This window comes from Lepidochelys kempii, chromosome 11, assembly GCF_965140265.1.
Source record: "Lepidochelys kempii isolate rLepKem1 chromosome 11, rLepKem1.hap2, whole genome shotgun sequence".
In the NCBI taxonomy this organism is placed as follows: Eukaryota; Metazoa; Chordata; order Testudines; family Cheloniidae; genus Lepidochelys; species Lepidochelys kempii.
The window spans coordinates 40,238,563-40,257,307 of NC_133266.1; the positions used below are offsets into that span (position 1 = coordinate 40,238,563).

Below are 18,745 nucleotides of genomic sequence, written 5' to 3' on the forward strand. Positions count from 1 at the left end.
CTCTGGGGTCAGAGGCAGGTCAGACTGAATTTCCATCATGAGTAGTCTTAATTTCAGCTCATGACTCTTTCTGTTCTTGCCTTTAATTTGAGACAAAACATGTACTTCTGAGGCAGGTGTCCGTCTCTGAGGCAGCGAATGCAGCAGGAATTGCCGTTGCTGACAGGAATGGCTTCCCAACAGAAGAGACAATGTTTAAACTTGGGGAGAGCTGCGCATACCCTTTTTAGGGCTCACTTTCTGAATGGGAAGAACTAGGGAAATATAATTTATACTATAAGCAAAATAATAATATATATGAATGAAATTAAAAAAAGAAATTATTAACACTAACATTAACTAACTGAAGTTGTATTACTACTAAGGAAAAAAATTATTAAGAAGAATCTCTATCAATGGGCTTGCTAAGGCTCAGTCTCAGGCCAAGGGTAGTTGAGAAGGAACTGAGGACGGTTTGCCCGCAAAACACTATTTAGCAACAGAGCACAGCGTGAGATGGGGAGAGTGCACATGCAGGCCAAATGGATACTACTACCAAAAATCTCCAATCTGAAGCACAGGGACATGCACCTATAGGGTCACTATTTGAAGAACTGTTAGCTTGAGTTTTGCCTCCTTTCCAGCCAACCTACAAAACTGGTTTTAGCCAGGATAGGTCCATGAACACAGAAGAACTCTGGCAGTATGAGACAGGACCGTCTCTGAGGAGAGGGAAACTTGTTCAGAGGAACCTGACTGAGACACACAACACGCTGCTGAAGGTGCCTGAAGAAGTTAGGCCTGACTAGGTTACCATCAGAGGGTGATAAGACTTTAGTTAAGAATAGATGCATGAATACTTTTTTTATATTAAAAATCCTTTTTCTTCCCCTAAAAGCTCTATTCCTTTTGCTAAAATAAACAGTACTTTGATTTTAAGAAGACTTGCCTGATCAATGTGTACCACTGGTCATACACTCCTGAAACGAAGACTATAGGTGCCCGAACTCAGTCAGACCTCAGGGTAAGAATTGGTGGAAACACATATAAGAGATGTCTGTTCCATGTGAGGAGTTGTGCACAGGACACTGTGTAGCCCAAGATCCAGTGTAGGAGTGGGAAAACTATGCAAATCCACCCCAGGATAGGTAAAGGCATGAAACCTAACATCTGAGGGGGTACATTCAAAGACCAGGAAGGGGGCAGAGGTGTAACTAACACTGTGACCATGGCATATCTGTTAAGTAATTTTTTTTCACCTGAATATGCAGGTTTTGAATATAGAAATATTAAATAATAGAAAAACTGTGCCATAACTTTTTAAAAAATATTTCTTTAAATAGAGGTAGTGTATTTCACGAATGTCTCAGCAGTGACAGAACGGGAACAGAAGGTAGTGAATAAGCAGCCTAGAAAAACAGCCTTAGTGGAAGGGTGTGAAACTGTTAGGAATGGAAGGTATTGGAAGGGGAGTCTGGTGTCCACAATAAGAAAGAGGAAAGGAGAAAGCAAAGAGCATCAAAAAGAGGTTCCAAATCAGAGGGCATAGGGTGGAGAGAATGGGAATTGAGAGAACCATGTTTGGAGAAGACTACCGAGAGAGGAAGAAAACACACTAGGATGTTGGTGTAAGTGTGGAGACAGCCTGAGGGAGTGACAGGCACAAAGAGGCAGAACCAGCTAGACACCATATCTGTACTACAGCATCTCCAGCCAAAACCAGGGCTGTATAGGGCTGAGCACTGTACATTAGGGCTGCCAACCCTCCCAGATTGTCCAGGAGTCTCCTGGAATCGGAATCAATCTCCCAGTGGCTACTGAAACCAATCCGGGAGATTTTAATAGGCCGCTAAAAGTCCAGTCGATAGCGCGGTGGGTGTAAGGCAGGTTCCCGGAAGTGACCGGCACATCCCTCTGGCTCCTAGGCACAGGGGCAGCCAAGGGTCTCTGTGCACTGCCCCCATCTGGAGCAGTGACTCTGCAGCTCCCATTGGCCAGTCACCAGAGATAATGGGAGCTGCGGGGGGCAGTGCCTGCTGGCAGGGGCAGCACGCAGAGCTGCCTGGTCACCCCGAGCCTAGAAGCCAGACATGCTGGTCGCTTCCGGGAGCTGTCCGAGGTAAGCACCAACTGGGCAGAGCCTGCACTCCATTCCCCTTCCCACACCCCATCCCTCTACCCCAGCCCTAAGCCCCCTCCCATGCCCAAACTTCCTCCCAGAGCCTGCACCCCAAACCCCTCCTGCAGCCCAACCTGCTGCCCCGGTCCTGAGCCTCCTTCCACACCCCACACTCCCTCCCACACTCCAAACCCCTCGGCCCCAACCCGGAGCCTCTCCTGTACCCAAACTCCCTCCCTGAGCCCGCACTGCCTCCTACATCCCACCCCCCAGCCCAGAGCCTGCACCCCCTCCCACACTCCAACCCCCAGCCCAGTGAGGATGGGCGAGAGCACGCTGCAGAGGGAGGAAGGATGGAGAGAAGGGGGGCGGGACGTCAGAGAGGGGGCGGTGAAGGGGCGTGTCCTCTGGGCAGGGGTGGGGCAGGGGGGGTTGGGTTTGTGCCATTAGACAGCTGGCAGCCCTTCTCTACATGAGCGTCCCCTAGCATGGAGCTGAAGCCACAGGGACCAAGAGAGCCAGGAGCTGGGAGCAGGCCAAGCCACGGGGATTAGGCAACAGGCCCTGGGCTGGCAGGGAGCTGGAGGACTTGAATCGGGGGGAGGAGGGGGAAGATGGAGATTAGAGGGAGGCGGGCTTATGCAAATGAGCCACTAACTCTGTAAAAAACCCAGCGTCTCCAATAACAAGGGACAGTTCGTTACCATGCCACTGGAGTGTACAGAGCATGCGCACTATCTGTAGCCGCCTGTTTCCTTCCCCCCTTTGCGCACCGTAGCTGTCGGCGAGCGGAAGCGCGTGGTTATGTGCTCACGTCCGGTGTGTGGGCGCGCGGGTTGATTCGGTCTGTGTCCGGGTGACTTGGCTGCTGCCGCTGCTCCCAAATGGCGGGTAAGTTGTGGCGGCGGAAGCGAGCTGTGGCCCTAGGCTCTGTCGCGGCTTCGCCGAGCGCGGTGCAGGGAGGGACCCCGGCTTTCCCTCGGCCTGTCCTGCGGCCCAGGAGTATAGGGGCCTCCCCGGTGCCGCTGCTTGCGGCTGTGGAGGGGCTTCCTGCTCCCCGCGGGGAAGGGGGGGACCGGCAGCTCCCGCCGTCCGCCCTCACCCCGCTGTTTGGGGGAGCTGCCAACGGCGTGTTTGCCAGTCCCCGGGCTGCGGTGCCTAGTGCCTGTCACGCCGCCTGCCCCGTCCCTCGGAGCTTGGGTCTCCCGGAAAGCGGCTCCTTGTGTCCTGCTGCTCCTGTCTCTTCCCCTCGCTGCGACCCGGCCTGGCTTGGCCGCTCCGAGGGGATCCGGGTCGCAGTGTGGTAAGGAGGCGTGGGAAGGGACGCGCTTACCGCGAAGCAGAGCCCAGAAGACTCTCTCATTAGGAGCCACAGCCGTGTTAATCTGTATTTGCAAAAAGAAGAGGAGTACGTGTGGCACCTTAGAGACTAACCAATTTATTTGAGCATGAGCTTCGTGAGCTACAGCTCACTTCATCGGATGCATCATAAGCTTTCGTGAGCTACAGCTACGGATCCGATGAAGTGAGCTGTAGCTCACGAAAGCTTATGCTCAAATAAATTGGTTAGTCTCTAAAGTGCCACAAGTCCTCCTTTTCTCATTACGAGCCGATGAGACTCTTCACGGGGTGTCTGCACCCTGCTTCTGGGGAAGAACAAGGGAACATGACTCCGCAGTGGCTCTGCTCTATAGGTCCCGGCCAAGGATACATTCGCACCTGTGAGCTATGTCCAGTTTCAGGTGTCTGCCCAATTCTTAAATACACAGCAGCCTGTTTAAGTCAATAAAAAACACCTTTACAGATGGTCTGGATAGGATAGTAGCAAATTTTTCCTTTAAGTACCAACTCTCCTTTGAACATGCTTATGCTAATTTTATGGATCCCCAGAAACGAATTAAACTGCAAAATCTTTTGTGCAAACTTCAGCTGATTTATGAGATGGGTCTAAAAAACTTCAAAAATTTACTTTTTAAACTTTGTAAAGCTGTGGCCTGTAAATAATGTGGTTTAGAAACTTCCTTTATTTTAGTCCATTGTCCTGTATAAAGTCAAGTGCATTTGACTAGATACTATGATGGGTGCACTAGAAATGTGTGAGATGCATAGGTAACTAGATATCAGAAGTTAACTAATGTTTGGGAATTATTTTTTGCACATTATTGAATGCTTTGAGAGTTAGGCAGACTTTTCTGAAGTTCTATCGGTAAACTACTCAGTTCAAGGTTAGTGGTGACTTGCAAAAGAAAAACAATTGCACTTGTGCCCTTTTTTCTTCATGATTTTTCTGAATGCATGACACCTTTTTTCAAATGTGTTAGCTTGTACTTTACATTAGAAATTAAGGGCTGGTCTGTCTTAGGACTCTTTGAACAACGTGATATCATAGCCCTACTAGTTTTTCAAAGTGCAAGGTAGTAAAACCCTGATTTATTGAGATGGAGAAGCTTTTTTAATCACTTAAATTGTTTTTGTTTAGCCTACCAGCACCTCTCTCCTCATCCTTTCGTCCAATAGCTTCTCTCCTGTGTGTTACCTTCTCTCAACTTTTTCAACACGTTTCAGTGGGAGTGGGCATCTTTGTCCATGCCCTATTGACTGAGATTAGTGTGTGTAGATTTGCTCCTGTTAGGTGGAGTGGAGAAAAATGGTAACTTAAACTGATTTATTTTTGATTTTTTAAATTTACAATAAGTACATTTAAAAAAAACTATTTAAAATTAAATTTGAAATTGACAGCTTATGCCTAAACTTAGTACAATCTATTAAAATAATTTAAATTTAAAAAAATCATATTCAAGCAGTACGTTTGCTTCTGAAGTTGTAAAGAAAGTAAAGCCACTGAACTGGTGGAAGTCAATAGCTAACCACCTGGAAACAGTTTGTGAAGTGTTAAACCTGCTCTGGACAGCAATAGCCTCTTCTCCAGGTGTGGAGAGAATATTTTCTTCATTTCTGTTTGTTCAGCTGAATGAGTAGTCCATGCAACGTTGAGACATTGATTGGGAGTCGAAAAAACAGCAGTTTTCTTCTTTCAGTCTAAATAAAAATGAGGTGTGAGAGACTGAGACTTACTTGTTCTAAAATATTGAAGATCATGCAGACCACAGATCAGTTCAGTTCACTAAGTACAGACAATACTGCCTTTGTTTAATATATTAGTTTAAAGGCAAGGTTTGATACATTTATTTCTTATGTATTCAGCACATTTAAGGTAGCTCAACTGAACTAATAAAAAAACTTGAATATGTTTTTGTGCATTTTTAATTATAGTTTCCATCCAAATTTAGCTTGACACAAATCATAAGTGGAAAAACAAAAAATCAAATAGATAAGAAACTCCTCATTTGCTCACACAATAAAAATGTAAACATTAAGAATCTGAAAAATATATGTAAGTTTTGTAGTAGAGTGTATCCTCCGGGCTAGTGAAAAGCAGCACCAGGTTTAGTGTAGAGGCTATATTATGTATTAATGATTATAAACCAATGAAAATTGACATCTTGAATTATTTTTCCTCAAAATAGTACAAATGCAGAAAAAGATGAAATTTTGATTAAAATTGGTGATTTTAAATCAGTCCACCCTGGAGAGGTTCATATCCTCTGTCTCTATAATATTGGGTCATTTTATTAACACTAGTGCAATGTGATGCACAGACTTAAAAACTAGGAGGAAGAAAAGCCACCCACTATCTCATAACAACAGCATTAGGTTCTGAAATATATAACTCATAGCCTTTATGGCCAGAAGAGACCACCATGATCATCTAGTCCAGTGGTTCTCAACCTATTTACCATTGTTGGTCATATCCAATGCTACGTGTATGGCCCTGAGGATGTCACGTGGACTGCAGCTATGTGCTGATCGGGCCACAGGTTGAGGACCACTGATCTAATCTGACTACCTACACGTTGCAGGCTAAATAACCTCACCCACCTGCTCCTGTAATAGACCCATAACCTCTGGCAGAGTTACTGAAGTCATAGATTCCAATGCCAGAAGGGACCACTGCGATCATGTAGTCTGACCTCCTGTGTAACACAGGCCATAGTACTTCCTCCAAATAATTCCTAGAGCATAGCTTTCAGAAAAATATCCAATCTTGATTTTAAAATTGCCAGTGATGGAGACTCCACCATGACCCTTGGTAAATTGTTCCAGTGATTTAAGTACCTTCAGTGATAAAACTTAACTTCTTATTTCCAGTCTGAATTTATCTATCTTCGGCTTCCACCCATCAGATCATGTTATACCCTTCTCTGTGAAATTGAAGAGCCCATCATCAAATATTTGTTCCTGTAGGTACTTACAAATTGTAATCAAGTCACCCCTCCGTTTTCTCTTTGTTTAGCTAAATAGACTGAGCTCCTTGAGTCTGTCACTATAAAACATGTCGCGTAATCCTTTAATCCAGGGGTTCTCAAACTTCATTGCACCACCACCATCTTCTGACAACAAAAATTACTACAGGGCCCCAGGAGGGGGAACTGAAGCCTGAGCCCGCCCAAGCCCCGCTGCCCCGGGTGGGGTCCAAAACCCACTGCCCAGGCCAGGGGGCCCAAGCCTAAGGGCTCCAGCCCCAGGTAGAGGGCTTGTAACCTTAGCCCCACTACCCTTGGGCTTTGGCTTTGGTCCTGGACCCCAGCAAGTCTTAAGTCAGCCTGGTGGCGACCCCATTAAAATGGGGTTGCAACCCACTTTGGGGTCCCGACCCATAGTTTGAGCACTTCTGCTTTAATCTGTTGGCTCTTCTCTGAACCCTCTCCAGTTTATCAACCTTCTTGACTTGTGGACACCAGAAATGGACACAGTATTCTAGCAGTGGTTGCACCAGTACCAAATACAGAGGTAAAATAACCTCTTGCTCCTACTCAAGATTCCCTTGTCCATGTATCCAAGGATCACATTAGCCCTTTTGGCCACAGCATTGTACTGAGAGCTCATATTCAACTGAAGAAAAGGAATACTAGTGGCACCTTAGAGACTAACAAATTTTTTTGAGCATAAGCTCTCGTGAGCTACAGCTCTCTTCATCGGATGCATTCAGTGGAAAATATAGTGGATGAAGTGAGCTGTAGTTCACAAAAGCTTATGCTCAAATAAATTTGTTAGTCTCTAAGGTGCCACTAGTACTCCTTTTCTTTTTGCAAATACAGACTAACACGGCTGCTACTCTGAAACCTGTCATATTCAACTGGTTACCCACCCTACTTCCAATCTCTTTGAGTGACTGCTTCCCAGTGTAATAAAGCCCAGGTGCTAAAACACACTTTTTAAGCCTTTGGTGTAATCAATAGTCCATGAGAAGTCCCCCTTAGTGGCGTAGTTCTCTCTCCCCAGGGCACACGCCTTTCACGTTTTGGTCTTTTGTTTCAAATAATTATTGATTACTAACTAAATTTTCAAGATTTTTGGCTTATGCAGTTACTGATCTATTTATATAAAATAAGATCCATGTCAGTGCTTCAGTATTCTTTTACTATTGTCGTACTCCTATTTCATAAAATGCATCAAATCCAGTCTGAAACTGAAACTTGAGAGAAATACAAAGGAACCTACAGGAAAGTATTGATTCAACATCATGCCACGAAGCCATGTCTGATATTTCTTGATTCGTGGTTATGTGCATTTAAATAAGTATATACAGCTGGTGTAAATTAGCATATGAAACCACTTCTACTACAGTATAGTACTTTTAAAAACTGTTGGTTTAGCTATTCTCTGTATGAGGCTTTTGTGCTTACGTAAAGAATGGAGGCCACACAGCTTTTAACTACTATTTGTCCAACAGACACATTTTTCAGTGCATGGTGGCAGGGTATGTCAGCATAGCTCCCTCGCCGAGGAGTGTGGATTTTTACCTCCTAAGTGACTTGGCTATGTCAACCTAAATTTTAAGTGTAGACCAGGCCTAATTAATACAAGTACATGTAAACTGTCCAAAAACTGATGTAAGAATACAGGTGTTGCTAGGTACAAAGGATGTAATTTTATTAAAGGAACACCAGCAACTTAAAAAACAAACTCATCTGAATATTTAACATGCATCTTTCTTTGCAGGTTTATAAGACAGTTGAGTTTAAAAAGGTGTTAACAGTACAACAAAATACATCTTTAAACAGTCTGATTAAAAATCTCACCACTCTGTTGCTTAAGTGTCTCATTTTTGGTACTTATGTTAACTTCTAGTCTTCCTGGAAAAATAATGCAGACTAGACCTGAATTACTAAAGCAAAAAATAAGCAGGAAGAAACCTGTGCTTTCTCAGACAACCTGAAGAATCATGGACCATATTTTCATATGTACTTGTTTAGCACCTGGCATAATCAGGCCCCAATCCTGGTTGGAGCTTCTAGTGCTACATAATATAAATATTTTTTCTTCCTTAGCAGCTCAACTTTTAAATAAAAAACAAATGTAACAAAAAATAATGCATAGCTGCTAATAGTTCCTGTTTAATGTGAAGTTTCATACTTTTCGGTATCTGCTGATGCAACTCTTGTCAGGAAAATCTTCACAATATTTCTATTTGTAACATCAGTGTTCCAAAATGAACTTGACAACATTTTGGAAAAATAATTCTTGGCAAAGAACTTGTACAGTATTTTAAATTTCAGCCAGTAGCATATTTACTACTGGATGAAATTTAACATACAAGTTCTTTGCCAGGAATTTTTTTTTTTAATTTTTACAAAATGTCAGTTCTCTTTATTGTTTAAAAACAAACAAACAAACCCCCAAAACCAGAAATATTTTAGCTGACTTGTTTGCATTACTAAGAGGACTGTATTTTTTAATTGTAAAAAATGGTAGCCCCTTATTCAAAAAATATGAACTAGGGTATTTCTGTACCCTCTAAATGGTTCTTGCCACTCTGATGCACAGAGTAATTCTGTGTGTAATTACTCTCTATATATTGTAGATTTACATAACATTTAGTTACATCTCTAAAGGGTCCTGTTTGAAAATGAGAACCCACATATGAAAAGAGACAAATTGAAGTGTTTTTGATGTGTATTTATTTCTTTACTTCTGTAAAGTTTAAATGAGAACCTTATTGTTTTAAACATGTTCCCTTGGATTGTGGCAGTATGTAGTTTAAATAATGATTTGCATAAACTTTTTTTCCCAGGGCTCAGTGCTATGGAGAAGAAGTTGGCTGAGTTCAAGTGTAATACAAATGAAGCAATTCAACTGAAATTAGGTAATTTGTTTTCAAGTCTTTGCATTTGATACTGCAGTATGTTACCAAGTATTTTAGAACCATTGCTTGATATTTAAAGTTTGTCCAGTAAAAGTTTGTTCACTTTCTTCTATTCACCATACACTGCATGAAGTGTAAATATAAGTGTAGTTTAACAATGTCTAGTTCCCTTGGCTCAGTGGAGATAAAGTACACCAGTATAGAAATAGTCACTGAAGGACTCATGCAAAAAAAGTGAGTCCCACCTCCCCATAATGTGTGTTGAATGATCCTTTAGTTGGTTTCGGCGCTTCAGTAAACCTACATTAAAATTAGTGATATGCTGAAATTGCCCCATCCCTTATTTTTATGTGGCATTCAGTACATGCTGATAATACTGGGAGGGAAAGGACACAGCAGTTCTGTTCTTCTAGTTCTTCCTTTCCTTCCATGTCTTTGGTATTTCAGCTCTCTTGAGGGTACCTTTGACCTCTCAGTGGATTTAGTGAAAAAATTAGTATTACTCAACTGTGTATTTTTTCAGTTGCACAGTATCAAATATCCAATTATGCATTAATTTTGTACTATCCGTTAATTCTTTAAATTACTTTTTCCAGAAAAGGGATCTTGCATTCTTGCTACTTAGTAAAATAGTATGAAATCCTGGTTGTGGTCTGAAAGAAAATACTCCATAAATAGTCTCTCTCATTTTCATTGACTTTCTCGATGGTTTAAGAGTTTTTAATGAGAACTTTTGGGGGGAGGGGAAATCTGAATGAAAATATCTGCAATTCTGGGTTTCACCATAGTGAATTTACCTAAACAACATCTAAAATGCAAAAAAGAACTTTAGAACTCTGCTGGATGTGGACGCAACATAATTTAACTTGAACAAGCCTATCAGTGTCAATAAAATTTTTTGCAATAGGAGAAGAATAAACCATATCTTTGTAACTTTAAATTTTTCCACCTGCGAGTAAGTGCTCCTCTGATATGACCGAATTGCATAGTTGAAAGGTACTAAGAGGGGGGCCTAAGTTTGGAAGAGGAGCAACAGCAATCTTCAGAATACTGAAAGAGAGCTAATATCAAACTAGTGTTTGACTTTCAGGGTAGGAGAGTATTGCTTTGAAGACCAAGAGTATGTGTAATACTCCAGGTTAGTGGGAAAGAAAAGAGAACGCTTACTCTAAAGTAGAAAAATTAAACAATAAAGAAACATTCATTCTCTCTCTCTTTTGGAGAAGATGAGCATTTAATAAGCTGATTTAATCTATAATTAAAATTGAATTCATAATATGAACTCAATTTAAAAACTTGTAAGCCAAAATTTTGTTCTAATTGAAGTAGTTTAAAGCTTTAAATATTGGATTTGTAAAACCATTTTCCTCAGATTAAAAAAATATTGTTTTACATATACTTTCTTGAAAATATCATGTTTTACAGGGATTTAATTTTCACTTTTGTGTTGTGAGACAATCTGTCATTTCCTCTTACATTTTTCAAAAGGGATGGAAATAATGGGGTGTATTTGAATTTTGGCTACCAATTAAATGAGCTATTACATGAATATGAAAAAATCTCAAATCGTCCCCCTAAAATTAATTAATATCTCCATATTCTAGTCTTCCTTTTCTGTTTTATTCTCCTCTTCCAACTTGAGACTGAAGAGGATCCTAAGGATCAACCACTTCTATTCCTTGCATGTCTTTGCAGCGTCTCCCTCCTCCTCGAAAATGTAGTTTGTTTTTCCTGCATGTGTACAAAGAAGTAGGAGTACATCACCTTTTATGGACCCTCACTCATTTCAAAAGTGCTTTGTCTTATTAAAACTCTTCATGGGCTTGCCTCAGGCAAGTTCTGTGTATTTGCTTTCTGAATCTAGCAATGGTTGCCTTTCTGTCCCTTTTTGCTATTGTAGGTGCGGGGACTGCTTTCTCTATCTGGAAACTCCTCGTTTGCATTTCTTCCTTCTTTGTTTACACCTTAGCTTTCTCATTTTAAATGTAGAAAGATGCATTAAGCAGCTGTAAAGTTATATATTTGACAGCAGGCAGGAAATGCAAAAATGAAGGTTCCAATAACAAGCTTAACTCTGCAACATTGCATACATGTGTAAACACTAAACGTGTATTCATTATCATACACCAATCAAATATACAATTTATAATTTCTTGAACGGCCTCCCCTTACCTAAAGGTATAGGCAAACTGCCATTGTAATGCATATATTGACCACTGCACACTTTATACTTTTACAAAACTTCATTTAACTGATTTTTATTTTTTTTAATGTGAGTGTAGTAGATACTTGTAGAGTTTTCAGAAATGTAGGAAAGAACTTCCATGGAAGTCACAGGAATCCGAAATTGGATGAGGCAAGAACTTATTTTTTTCCCGTCAGTTACATCTTTATCATATTTTACTGTACAAGTATATATTTTAACACACTGGATATAAACGTATTTTTACAATGATTTCTGCAATTGCTAGCTTTTCACATTATGCCCTATTACATGTTTTTCCATCATAGAAGATATTGTTAAATGTCTAAAAAGGGGGCAGTAAAGTGATGCAAAATGTGTTGACTTCTAGAACTCTGAAAAGACTATTGTTTTTGAGGTGTTGAAAATCAGAAGCCCCTTATCCTAATCATTCACAGTTTTCCAGAAAAATTCTACCTCAACCTTAGACTTCGCCTACTAATATTAAGGCGAAGCAGGCTTATGGTGGAAACACTGTTGTAACCTTAACTATAGAGTAACTGCAATTACTCCACAGTGTGAATAAAACACAGCTTTAGTAAGCTATTGCATTTGTGTAGATGCATCTATGGTGAACATTTTTATATTGCTGAAAAATAAATAAGTAACCTGTTTATTGAGATTAACAAAGTCAGTATAATCAGTTAAAATAGTCTCAGGACTGGTGCAATTTTTTTGCTTACATGTGTGTTCTGGTTTTCATCTCATTAAGTGATAGAAGCATTAGACCTAGCACATAACAGGATCTCTCTACTCCTTGCTGCATTATTTGAATCACTTGCAACTGACTGTATACTTTGCTTATTCACAAGTACAGAGAAGACTGACAGAGTGGGGGAGCAATGTTACATATATGCTTATATGTGCAAAGAGATCGGTAGATTGATTTGGCTTCTATGGGATTGCCCCCGTCTGTAATTTTATATAGTGACCACAGTGATGTTCTATTTTAATGATTACATACATAAGTTTGAAAATATATCAATTTCTCAGTAGAGATCTCAATTTGTTAAACATTTTAAATAACAGATTTATTTTGAATGCATAACACTATTAACGGATGAAAATGAAACTTTGTCACTTAACCATATGTCCTGAAAGTACAGTAAAAACCTAGAGGTATAATTTTGATTGTGTGTACTTTGGTACTACAGAACATTGGTGACCTGCAAAACTTATCTATGCAAAGCAGTGATTGTGCTGCTCTTAATAAAAATGTAAAAGCAGATGTAGTGAAGATTCACAGTGCAAAGATTTCTTTTCTCATGGACAGTATGAAGCATAAATACAACTAAACTACAAATGATACGAAATGTGCATTGTTCATATTTTAATGTGGTGTCCTTGTTTTGTATTGTCTTTGCTTGCTAATTGTTGCGGGGTAGGAAATCAGTGAATAACAGGCCTCCTGGGAAATTGTTAGTGTAGCATTAGCAAGGTTTACTAGCATTCTAGAACTACCACTAGATGAAAAAATCTTCTGAATATTGCCCTTATGAAAATATACTACAAACAAATGGTTGTGTAAACTAACTTCTTCTTTCCAGCTTTAATGGTGTTACAGCTTGCCTGTAGACAGGGTGGATTTGATTTAAATCACTAGTCAGGAAGATTTCTAGATAAAAGTGCATTCTTGTTGGTTGTTATAACGTTAATACATATTCTTCACAACTCAGATGTAAGTTTCATTTTTAGAAGGTACACACTATACATTTTTTAAGTGATTTATTTTGAAAACTTTTCAGATTAGTTTTACAGCTATGTCAGAAAATGAATCATTGTTTGGTTATTTCATTTACTAAAGGTAATTGAAGCAGATATTTATGAAGTCATTGGGAGGTGAACCATCTCTAATTCAACAGGTTAATCAGTAATAATTTGGAGGATTTTCTTGCCATGCTGTATTAGGATAAGAACATCACCAGACAGACACTTAAAACATATAATATTTTAACAAAACAAGCATATGATTTTGAATTTAGTTAAACATTCAAGTTTTTTAAAATCAGATTTGTTTTTGTTAAAATTGTTTAACTAAAATAGTTAAATGAAATATTAAAAAAAAAAAAATTGGCTTTGTCAGCCAGGTCAACATGAGAAACTTAAAATACTGGCTTCTGCAGTTAACTCAGTTGTCTTCACCTTCATTTTCCTGTTTGTTCGTAATCTGGAAAAGAAAAACAAGCTTTCCTGCTTTTTCAGGTCCCAAACAATTTTTCAGTTTGGAATGAATATTCTTTCTATACTGGCAGAAGAAGCTACTGCTGTTAAAAGTGAGATTATCACTTCAGCAGTCTCTGAATCCAAGTGCTTAAGTACTTCCACTAGGTCACTGGTGTGACTTTCTTTAAAACATCATCAGCAAACATATATGTCTTGAATGGTTCACCCTCAGCTCTGAAGTTTATTGTAGTTGGCATTATGGAGGGATGATTACTGGATGTCCATGTCAGAGCCGCCAACTCCTCTTCTTCAGCAGTTAAGGTTTGACCCTGGTATCGAGTATTGAGAATATTTGCAAGAAAATGAGCTAGAGATAGTGCTTGTCCCATTCGTTTGTTTAATGCTTGTAATTTAACTCTGTCATTGCATATTTCTCTTTTTAAGATCTCACTCGGTTCCTTCCAAATTTCAACACCATCAGCAATTTCCCTGCATTTTGTTCAAGGCTACAGAAATAGGCTTCAGGTTACTCAGGATGTGTTCAACATTTCTCTGAAGACCAATGTTGAGAACTTTGCCTGTGACAGTGCCATCTATTTTGTCATGATTTTCTTCACAAACTGTCATCAGATTAGGCCAGTTCTTGATATAGTGCTGAAAACACTATTGAGTTTTGCATGTCTTGTGGGAGAGTTAGCTTGGTTCCTCCCACTTTTTTCAGAGCAGCTGCTGCAAAGTGGTTATTTTGGAATTATTTTGCAATTTCAACAACATTAGCCTTTATTTCTGGAACACTGAAGTCTTTGGCTAGGAGGGGCATCAAGTGAGCACTGCAACTATATGTTAGCTTGGGACTCTCTTCTAAATTTCTTCTCATGTTGGATACGTTTTCAGCATTGTCTGTGACCAAGCTGTGTACTAGACATTTAAATCTTTTTTTTCCCCCCCAGTTTGTTATAGCTTTTACTGCTGCTACTTGTAAGTATTCTGCTGTCTGTCTGCATTTCCTGATGTATCAATTGTTTCTGTAAGGAAGACATTCCCTTCTTCTGTTGCCACACAAGTACGTACAACAGGATCATTGTGGACGTTGCTCCACCCATCAAGACTCAGGTTAACAATTTCACCCTCTAGACCTTTTGTACACTGCTCAATTTCTTTTTCATACACATTATCCAGCAATTTGCCTGCACCATCTGCTCTGTTGTGTGGACTGTATCCTGGTCTTAATGACTGAACCATGTTAATGACGTGTAGGTTCTCTGTCATACAGAAAGGAGAGTTTGTTGCATAAACAAACTGGGCAATCTGCTGGTTCTTATCACAAACTTATCTATGGTTGTTTCTGGATGATGGACATTTTTTTTTTCCTTTTTGCCACAGGTGATATATACTGTGGCTATGTGACATACATGATGTGACTGAAACACTATAATTGGAGATAACTCTGAAACTATAGAAAATGATGGTGATCTTGAAGGTGGATAGTCTTCAGAATCCTGTTTGTTGAGGATGGATTCTCCTAAACAAAATAAGTCAATGCAGTTATTTGGTGATAATAACTATACTGCTCATTTAGTATTACTCATTGCATTCACTGACACTCTGTACTACTTCAAAGGTGAAATTGTAAAAGGAAGATATGTCTATTTCAGCTATTTATTTTGTATCACAACTGCATCTAAAATGATAGTACCATAGAGTAACAACTATATTTTTTTGCTCAAACGTGAGAATTCAAAAATAGTCCAGAAGGAAGACTGCCAGTCCTTAAGAAAGAAGTATGAAATAAAAAAGTTTACCAACCTGAAGATCCTGTATGTTCAGACATGTTCCTTTCATCATCTTCAACACAGCTTCCTCCTGAGAAGGAACACTTCTCATGACATTTGTTTCATGTGGGTGACCAGGCCTTGCATTTCTTTGTTGGCAGTGTTTGCATTTTGCAGGTAGAGGAACTTTGTTAAAATATTCCCAAACTGGGTCTCTTATGGCCTGCTGCCATTATATGTTTTCCCTTCTAGTGAGAGAACGGTATGGTAGATCTCAAATCAGTGAAGACTACACTCAGAAAGACCTCAACACTTCTGGAATATGCTGCTCAGTTTAATTTTTGTTTCTATTGCCTGTCCCTCCCTTTTCACATTTATCTCCGGACTTCTCCGGATCTATTCCATTCCCAGCAATCTTCTCTTCACTGAACTTTTTGAAACTTCGCACTTTTAGAGAGAGGTAAGGGATTGACTGTGTACACAAATTTGTGGGGGGACAATAGGGTTGAGGTCTGTTATTTCTAACCTCTCTACTTATTTTTTTGTCTGTCTATTTCTGGAGCCCCAAATCCACAGTGTGATAACTGCAAAACTAAGCATCTCTGATGGTATCTTCTAGATTGAGCACTGAGTCCCATTGAGTAGATGGCAAGATTATCCTAAATAATCTATACAGAAGCCCCTGGAACTCCATAAGATTGGATCCTTAATCCATGAACTATTGGAACTCATTTACAAAACTTATCTCAACCGTTACATGAATAAATTGTCTCATACTATTGAATTAAAATTTATAATCCCTATTCCATGATGAGATACATTATAGCTCAAAGATATTTTAATTAAAACTATTTTTAGATAGGTTTGTCCTCAAAAAGCATTTTATCAAAATAATCCAATTTAAATTAAAAAATCCGATTGAAAAAAATCCAATTTTTTTTTTTAAATCATTGATTTTTTTTTATCCACCCTGCCTGTAGATATTTTTAAATTATGAACAGAACCACAAAGAATTCTCAGAACTGTTAGAATTTTTCTTGCGCACCACGGCAAATAAAGTTGTCTGACCACAATGAGAAAATGGGTGTTAAACTGGTGTGGCATCTACAGTATTTTAAAACAAATTACAAAAAAAATTGCGTTGACAAATCACGGTTCCTTGTTGCTTACAGTAAAATTATGCCCATTTTCTTTTCAGTTCGTTTTCCTGAGGATCTGGAAGATGACAGCACAACATTTAATCCAGAATACAGCCATCAAGTGTTCGGGGATGAGTAAGTTATCTAATCAAATGTCAGGACAAATGAATAGGACTTGAAGGAAGAGGTCATTTTTGTTCTAGTTTTAGAAAATAGGAAATGTATTTTTTTAAATCACTTTTTAAAATCATACAAGAAAATACTTAAATGTCTTGATGTGGTAAGAAAGATACCTCAATGGTCATCTGACAGTTTGGAACTGTAGTCACTTTTTTTTTTGTAGAAATTTTGTCAGATTGTTGAAGAATGCAATCAAAATTGCCATTTACTTCAAAGGGAATTCTGTTCATAGAACAGTTCCAAATCCTATTAGGTGACTTCCACATTAGTGTGTGCCAAACTCATATAGGTACTTGTGTACCACTGCTAGCTAACTACATTTTAGTTTCTTAATCTTTTTTTTTTTTTAAATCACATCTGTACACATTAGGTTTTAGTTTCAATCCAGATCCCTCCTTTTAACACATGGACTGTTAAAATTCAGGAGAGTATTTTCTCAAATACAGTAGATTCCCCTTATTAGCTACTGCTGGGTTGCTAGGAAAAAGTTCCCATTATCTGTTAATTGCTGATAAGTGGAAAGCAGGTTTGTGAGGCTGCAGTCAGAGAATGAAGCACTGGGATCTGGCTTCCCTGGCTGCAGTCCTGAAAAACCTGCCTGTGGGGTGTGGGGCTGTAGCTCAGATGTCTGGGCTATCTGTGAGGGTTCTGGAGGGACATGGAGCCACATGGTACTTCTCCCTGCATTCCAGAGGTCAGGGCTCGAAAAGTCCCAGTGCTTTCTTCCCTGGGTGCAGTCCCCAGGCAGGGTACAGCCCAAAAAGCATGAGGAGTGGTACCATGCAGCTCTGGTATCTGGGCTGTAGCCTCTCCTTGCTGCTACTGCCCTGGCCATAGCCTCCCCTCTCAGCCTGCAGTACCTTACCTCCTCTGCAGTTCCTATGTGCAGGCAGATTTTGCAAGGTTGCTGCCCCAGAAAGAAACAGTGGGACAGGCTGAGCACCGGCTTCAGCCAGCTTAGTGGGGCTGCAAACAAGGAAGGCATGTCCCAGCACTTCCTTCCCTGGCTTCACTCTTGCAAACCTGTCTGCAACTTGGGCCTTTCTTCCAAAAATATTGTTTTAATAAGTGGCATAATAATTGTCCAATAATCCAAATCCCATTAAAATTAGTCAGTGGGATGGGATTGGTTTCTGGCAAAATGTTACTATTAACCAGAAGTTGTAAATATCTAGGCTGCTATTAAGTGGAATCTACTGTATGTCAACTTATACCTACACAAAATATAGAAACCGTAGTCTGTGTCCTAATGCGTGTCTGTATATTTCAGTTTAAAAATAAAACTTCTGCATTAGATGAATTTTTAGCCCCAAAAGAGTCAGCAGGAGTTTTGTTATTTGCTTCAATAGGGCCAGGATTTCACTCATTTTTAATACAGTACTGATTACCAGTCTGTCCATTATAAATAAAAATGTATTATGTGTAATAATCCTGTATTGACATAGTGGTGTACTAGATGTAGTAAGGATTTTTCTTTTCTAATTTCTGAGATTCCTTAAAGAGCATCCTTAAAAAGATCAGATTTTGAAATGGTCTCTATACATTAACCAACCATAATAAGTTATCAACTTTACAACTATTAACTATTTCAGTTTATTACTAACAATCTCACTTCTCAATGCTGTTATGAGAACTTTCCAATCTGTCCATTTAAAGTGATTCCCTTGCACTAGAAATATTATTTCCAAAACTGCTGCTATCAATTTTGAAGGCCTGTTACCTTTCAGGGAAAATATGAATGAAATGTCACTTTTTCCTAAATAAACATGGGAAAATAAAAACTGTCAATATTGGTTTGTAAGTAATCCAGTAACACTTGTGCCACTGTAAGTAGAACTGTTTTCCAGAAACAAAGTGTATTTCTCTATTCATGAATAGAAATTCTCATAGACCTTGTGCCAGTGATCTTCTGGGTATGTTCTATTCCTTGAATAGGTAGTAGAA

At 39.5% G+C, this 18,745-nt stretch overlaps 1 protein-coding gene across 3 annotated transcripts in view; it reads left to right on the forward strand.

Annotated features, from left to right (window-relative positions):
- Positions 1 to 18,745, forward strand: part of HAT1 (histone acetyltransferase 1) — a 52,231-nt gene that overhangs the window by 7,013 nt on the left and 26,473 nt on the right. The window contains exons 1-4 of one of the 3 annotated variants that reach the window (XM_073305834.1): positions 2,927 to 2,989; positions 6,870 to 6,949; positions 9,234 to 9,305; positions 16,681 to 16,756. In XM_073305834.1, the coding sequence (XP_073161935.1) occupies positions 9,245 to 9,305; positions 16,681 to 16,756 (137 nt within the window). In that variant the 5' untranslated portion in view covers positions 2,927 to 2,989; positions 6,870 to 6,949; positions 9,234 to 9,244. Of the gene's footprint in view, positions 1 to 2,887; positions 2,990 to 6,869; positions 6,950 to 9,233; positions 9,306 to 16,680; positions 16,757 to 18,745 lie in introns of those variants that run through there. The other 2 variants (XM_073305832.1, XM_073305833.1) reach the window with 2 other exon arrangements.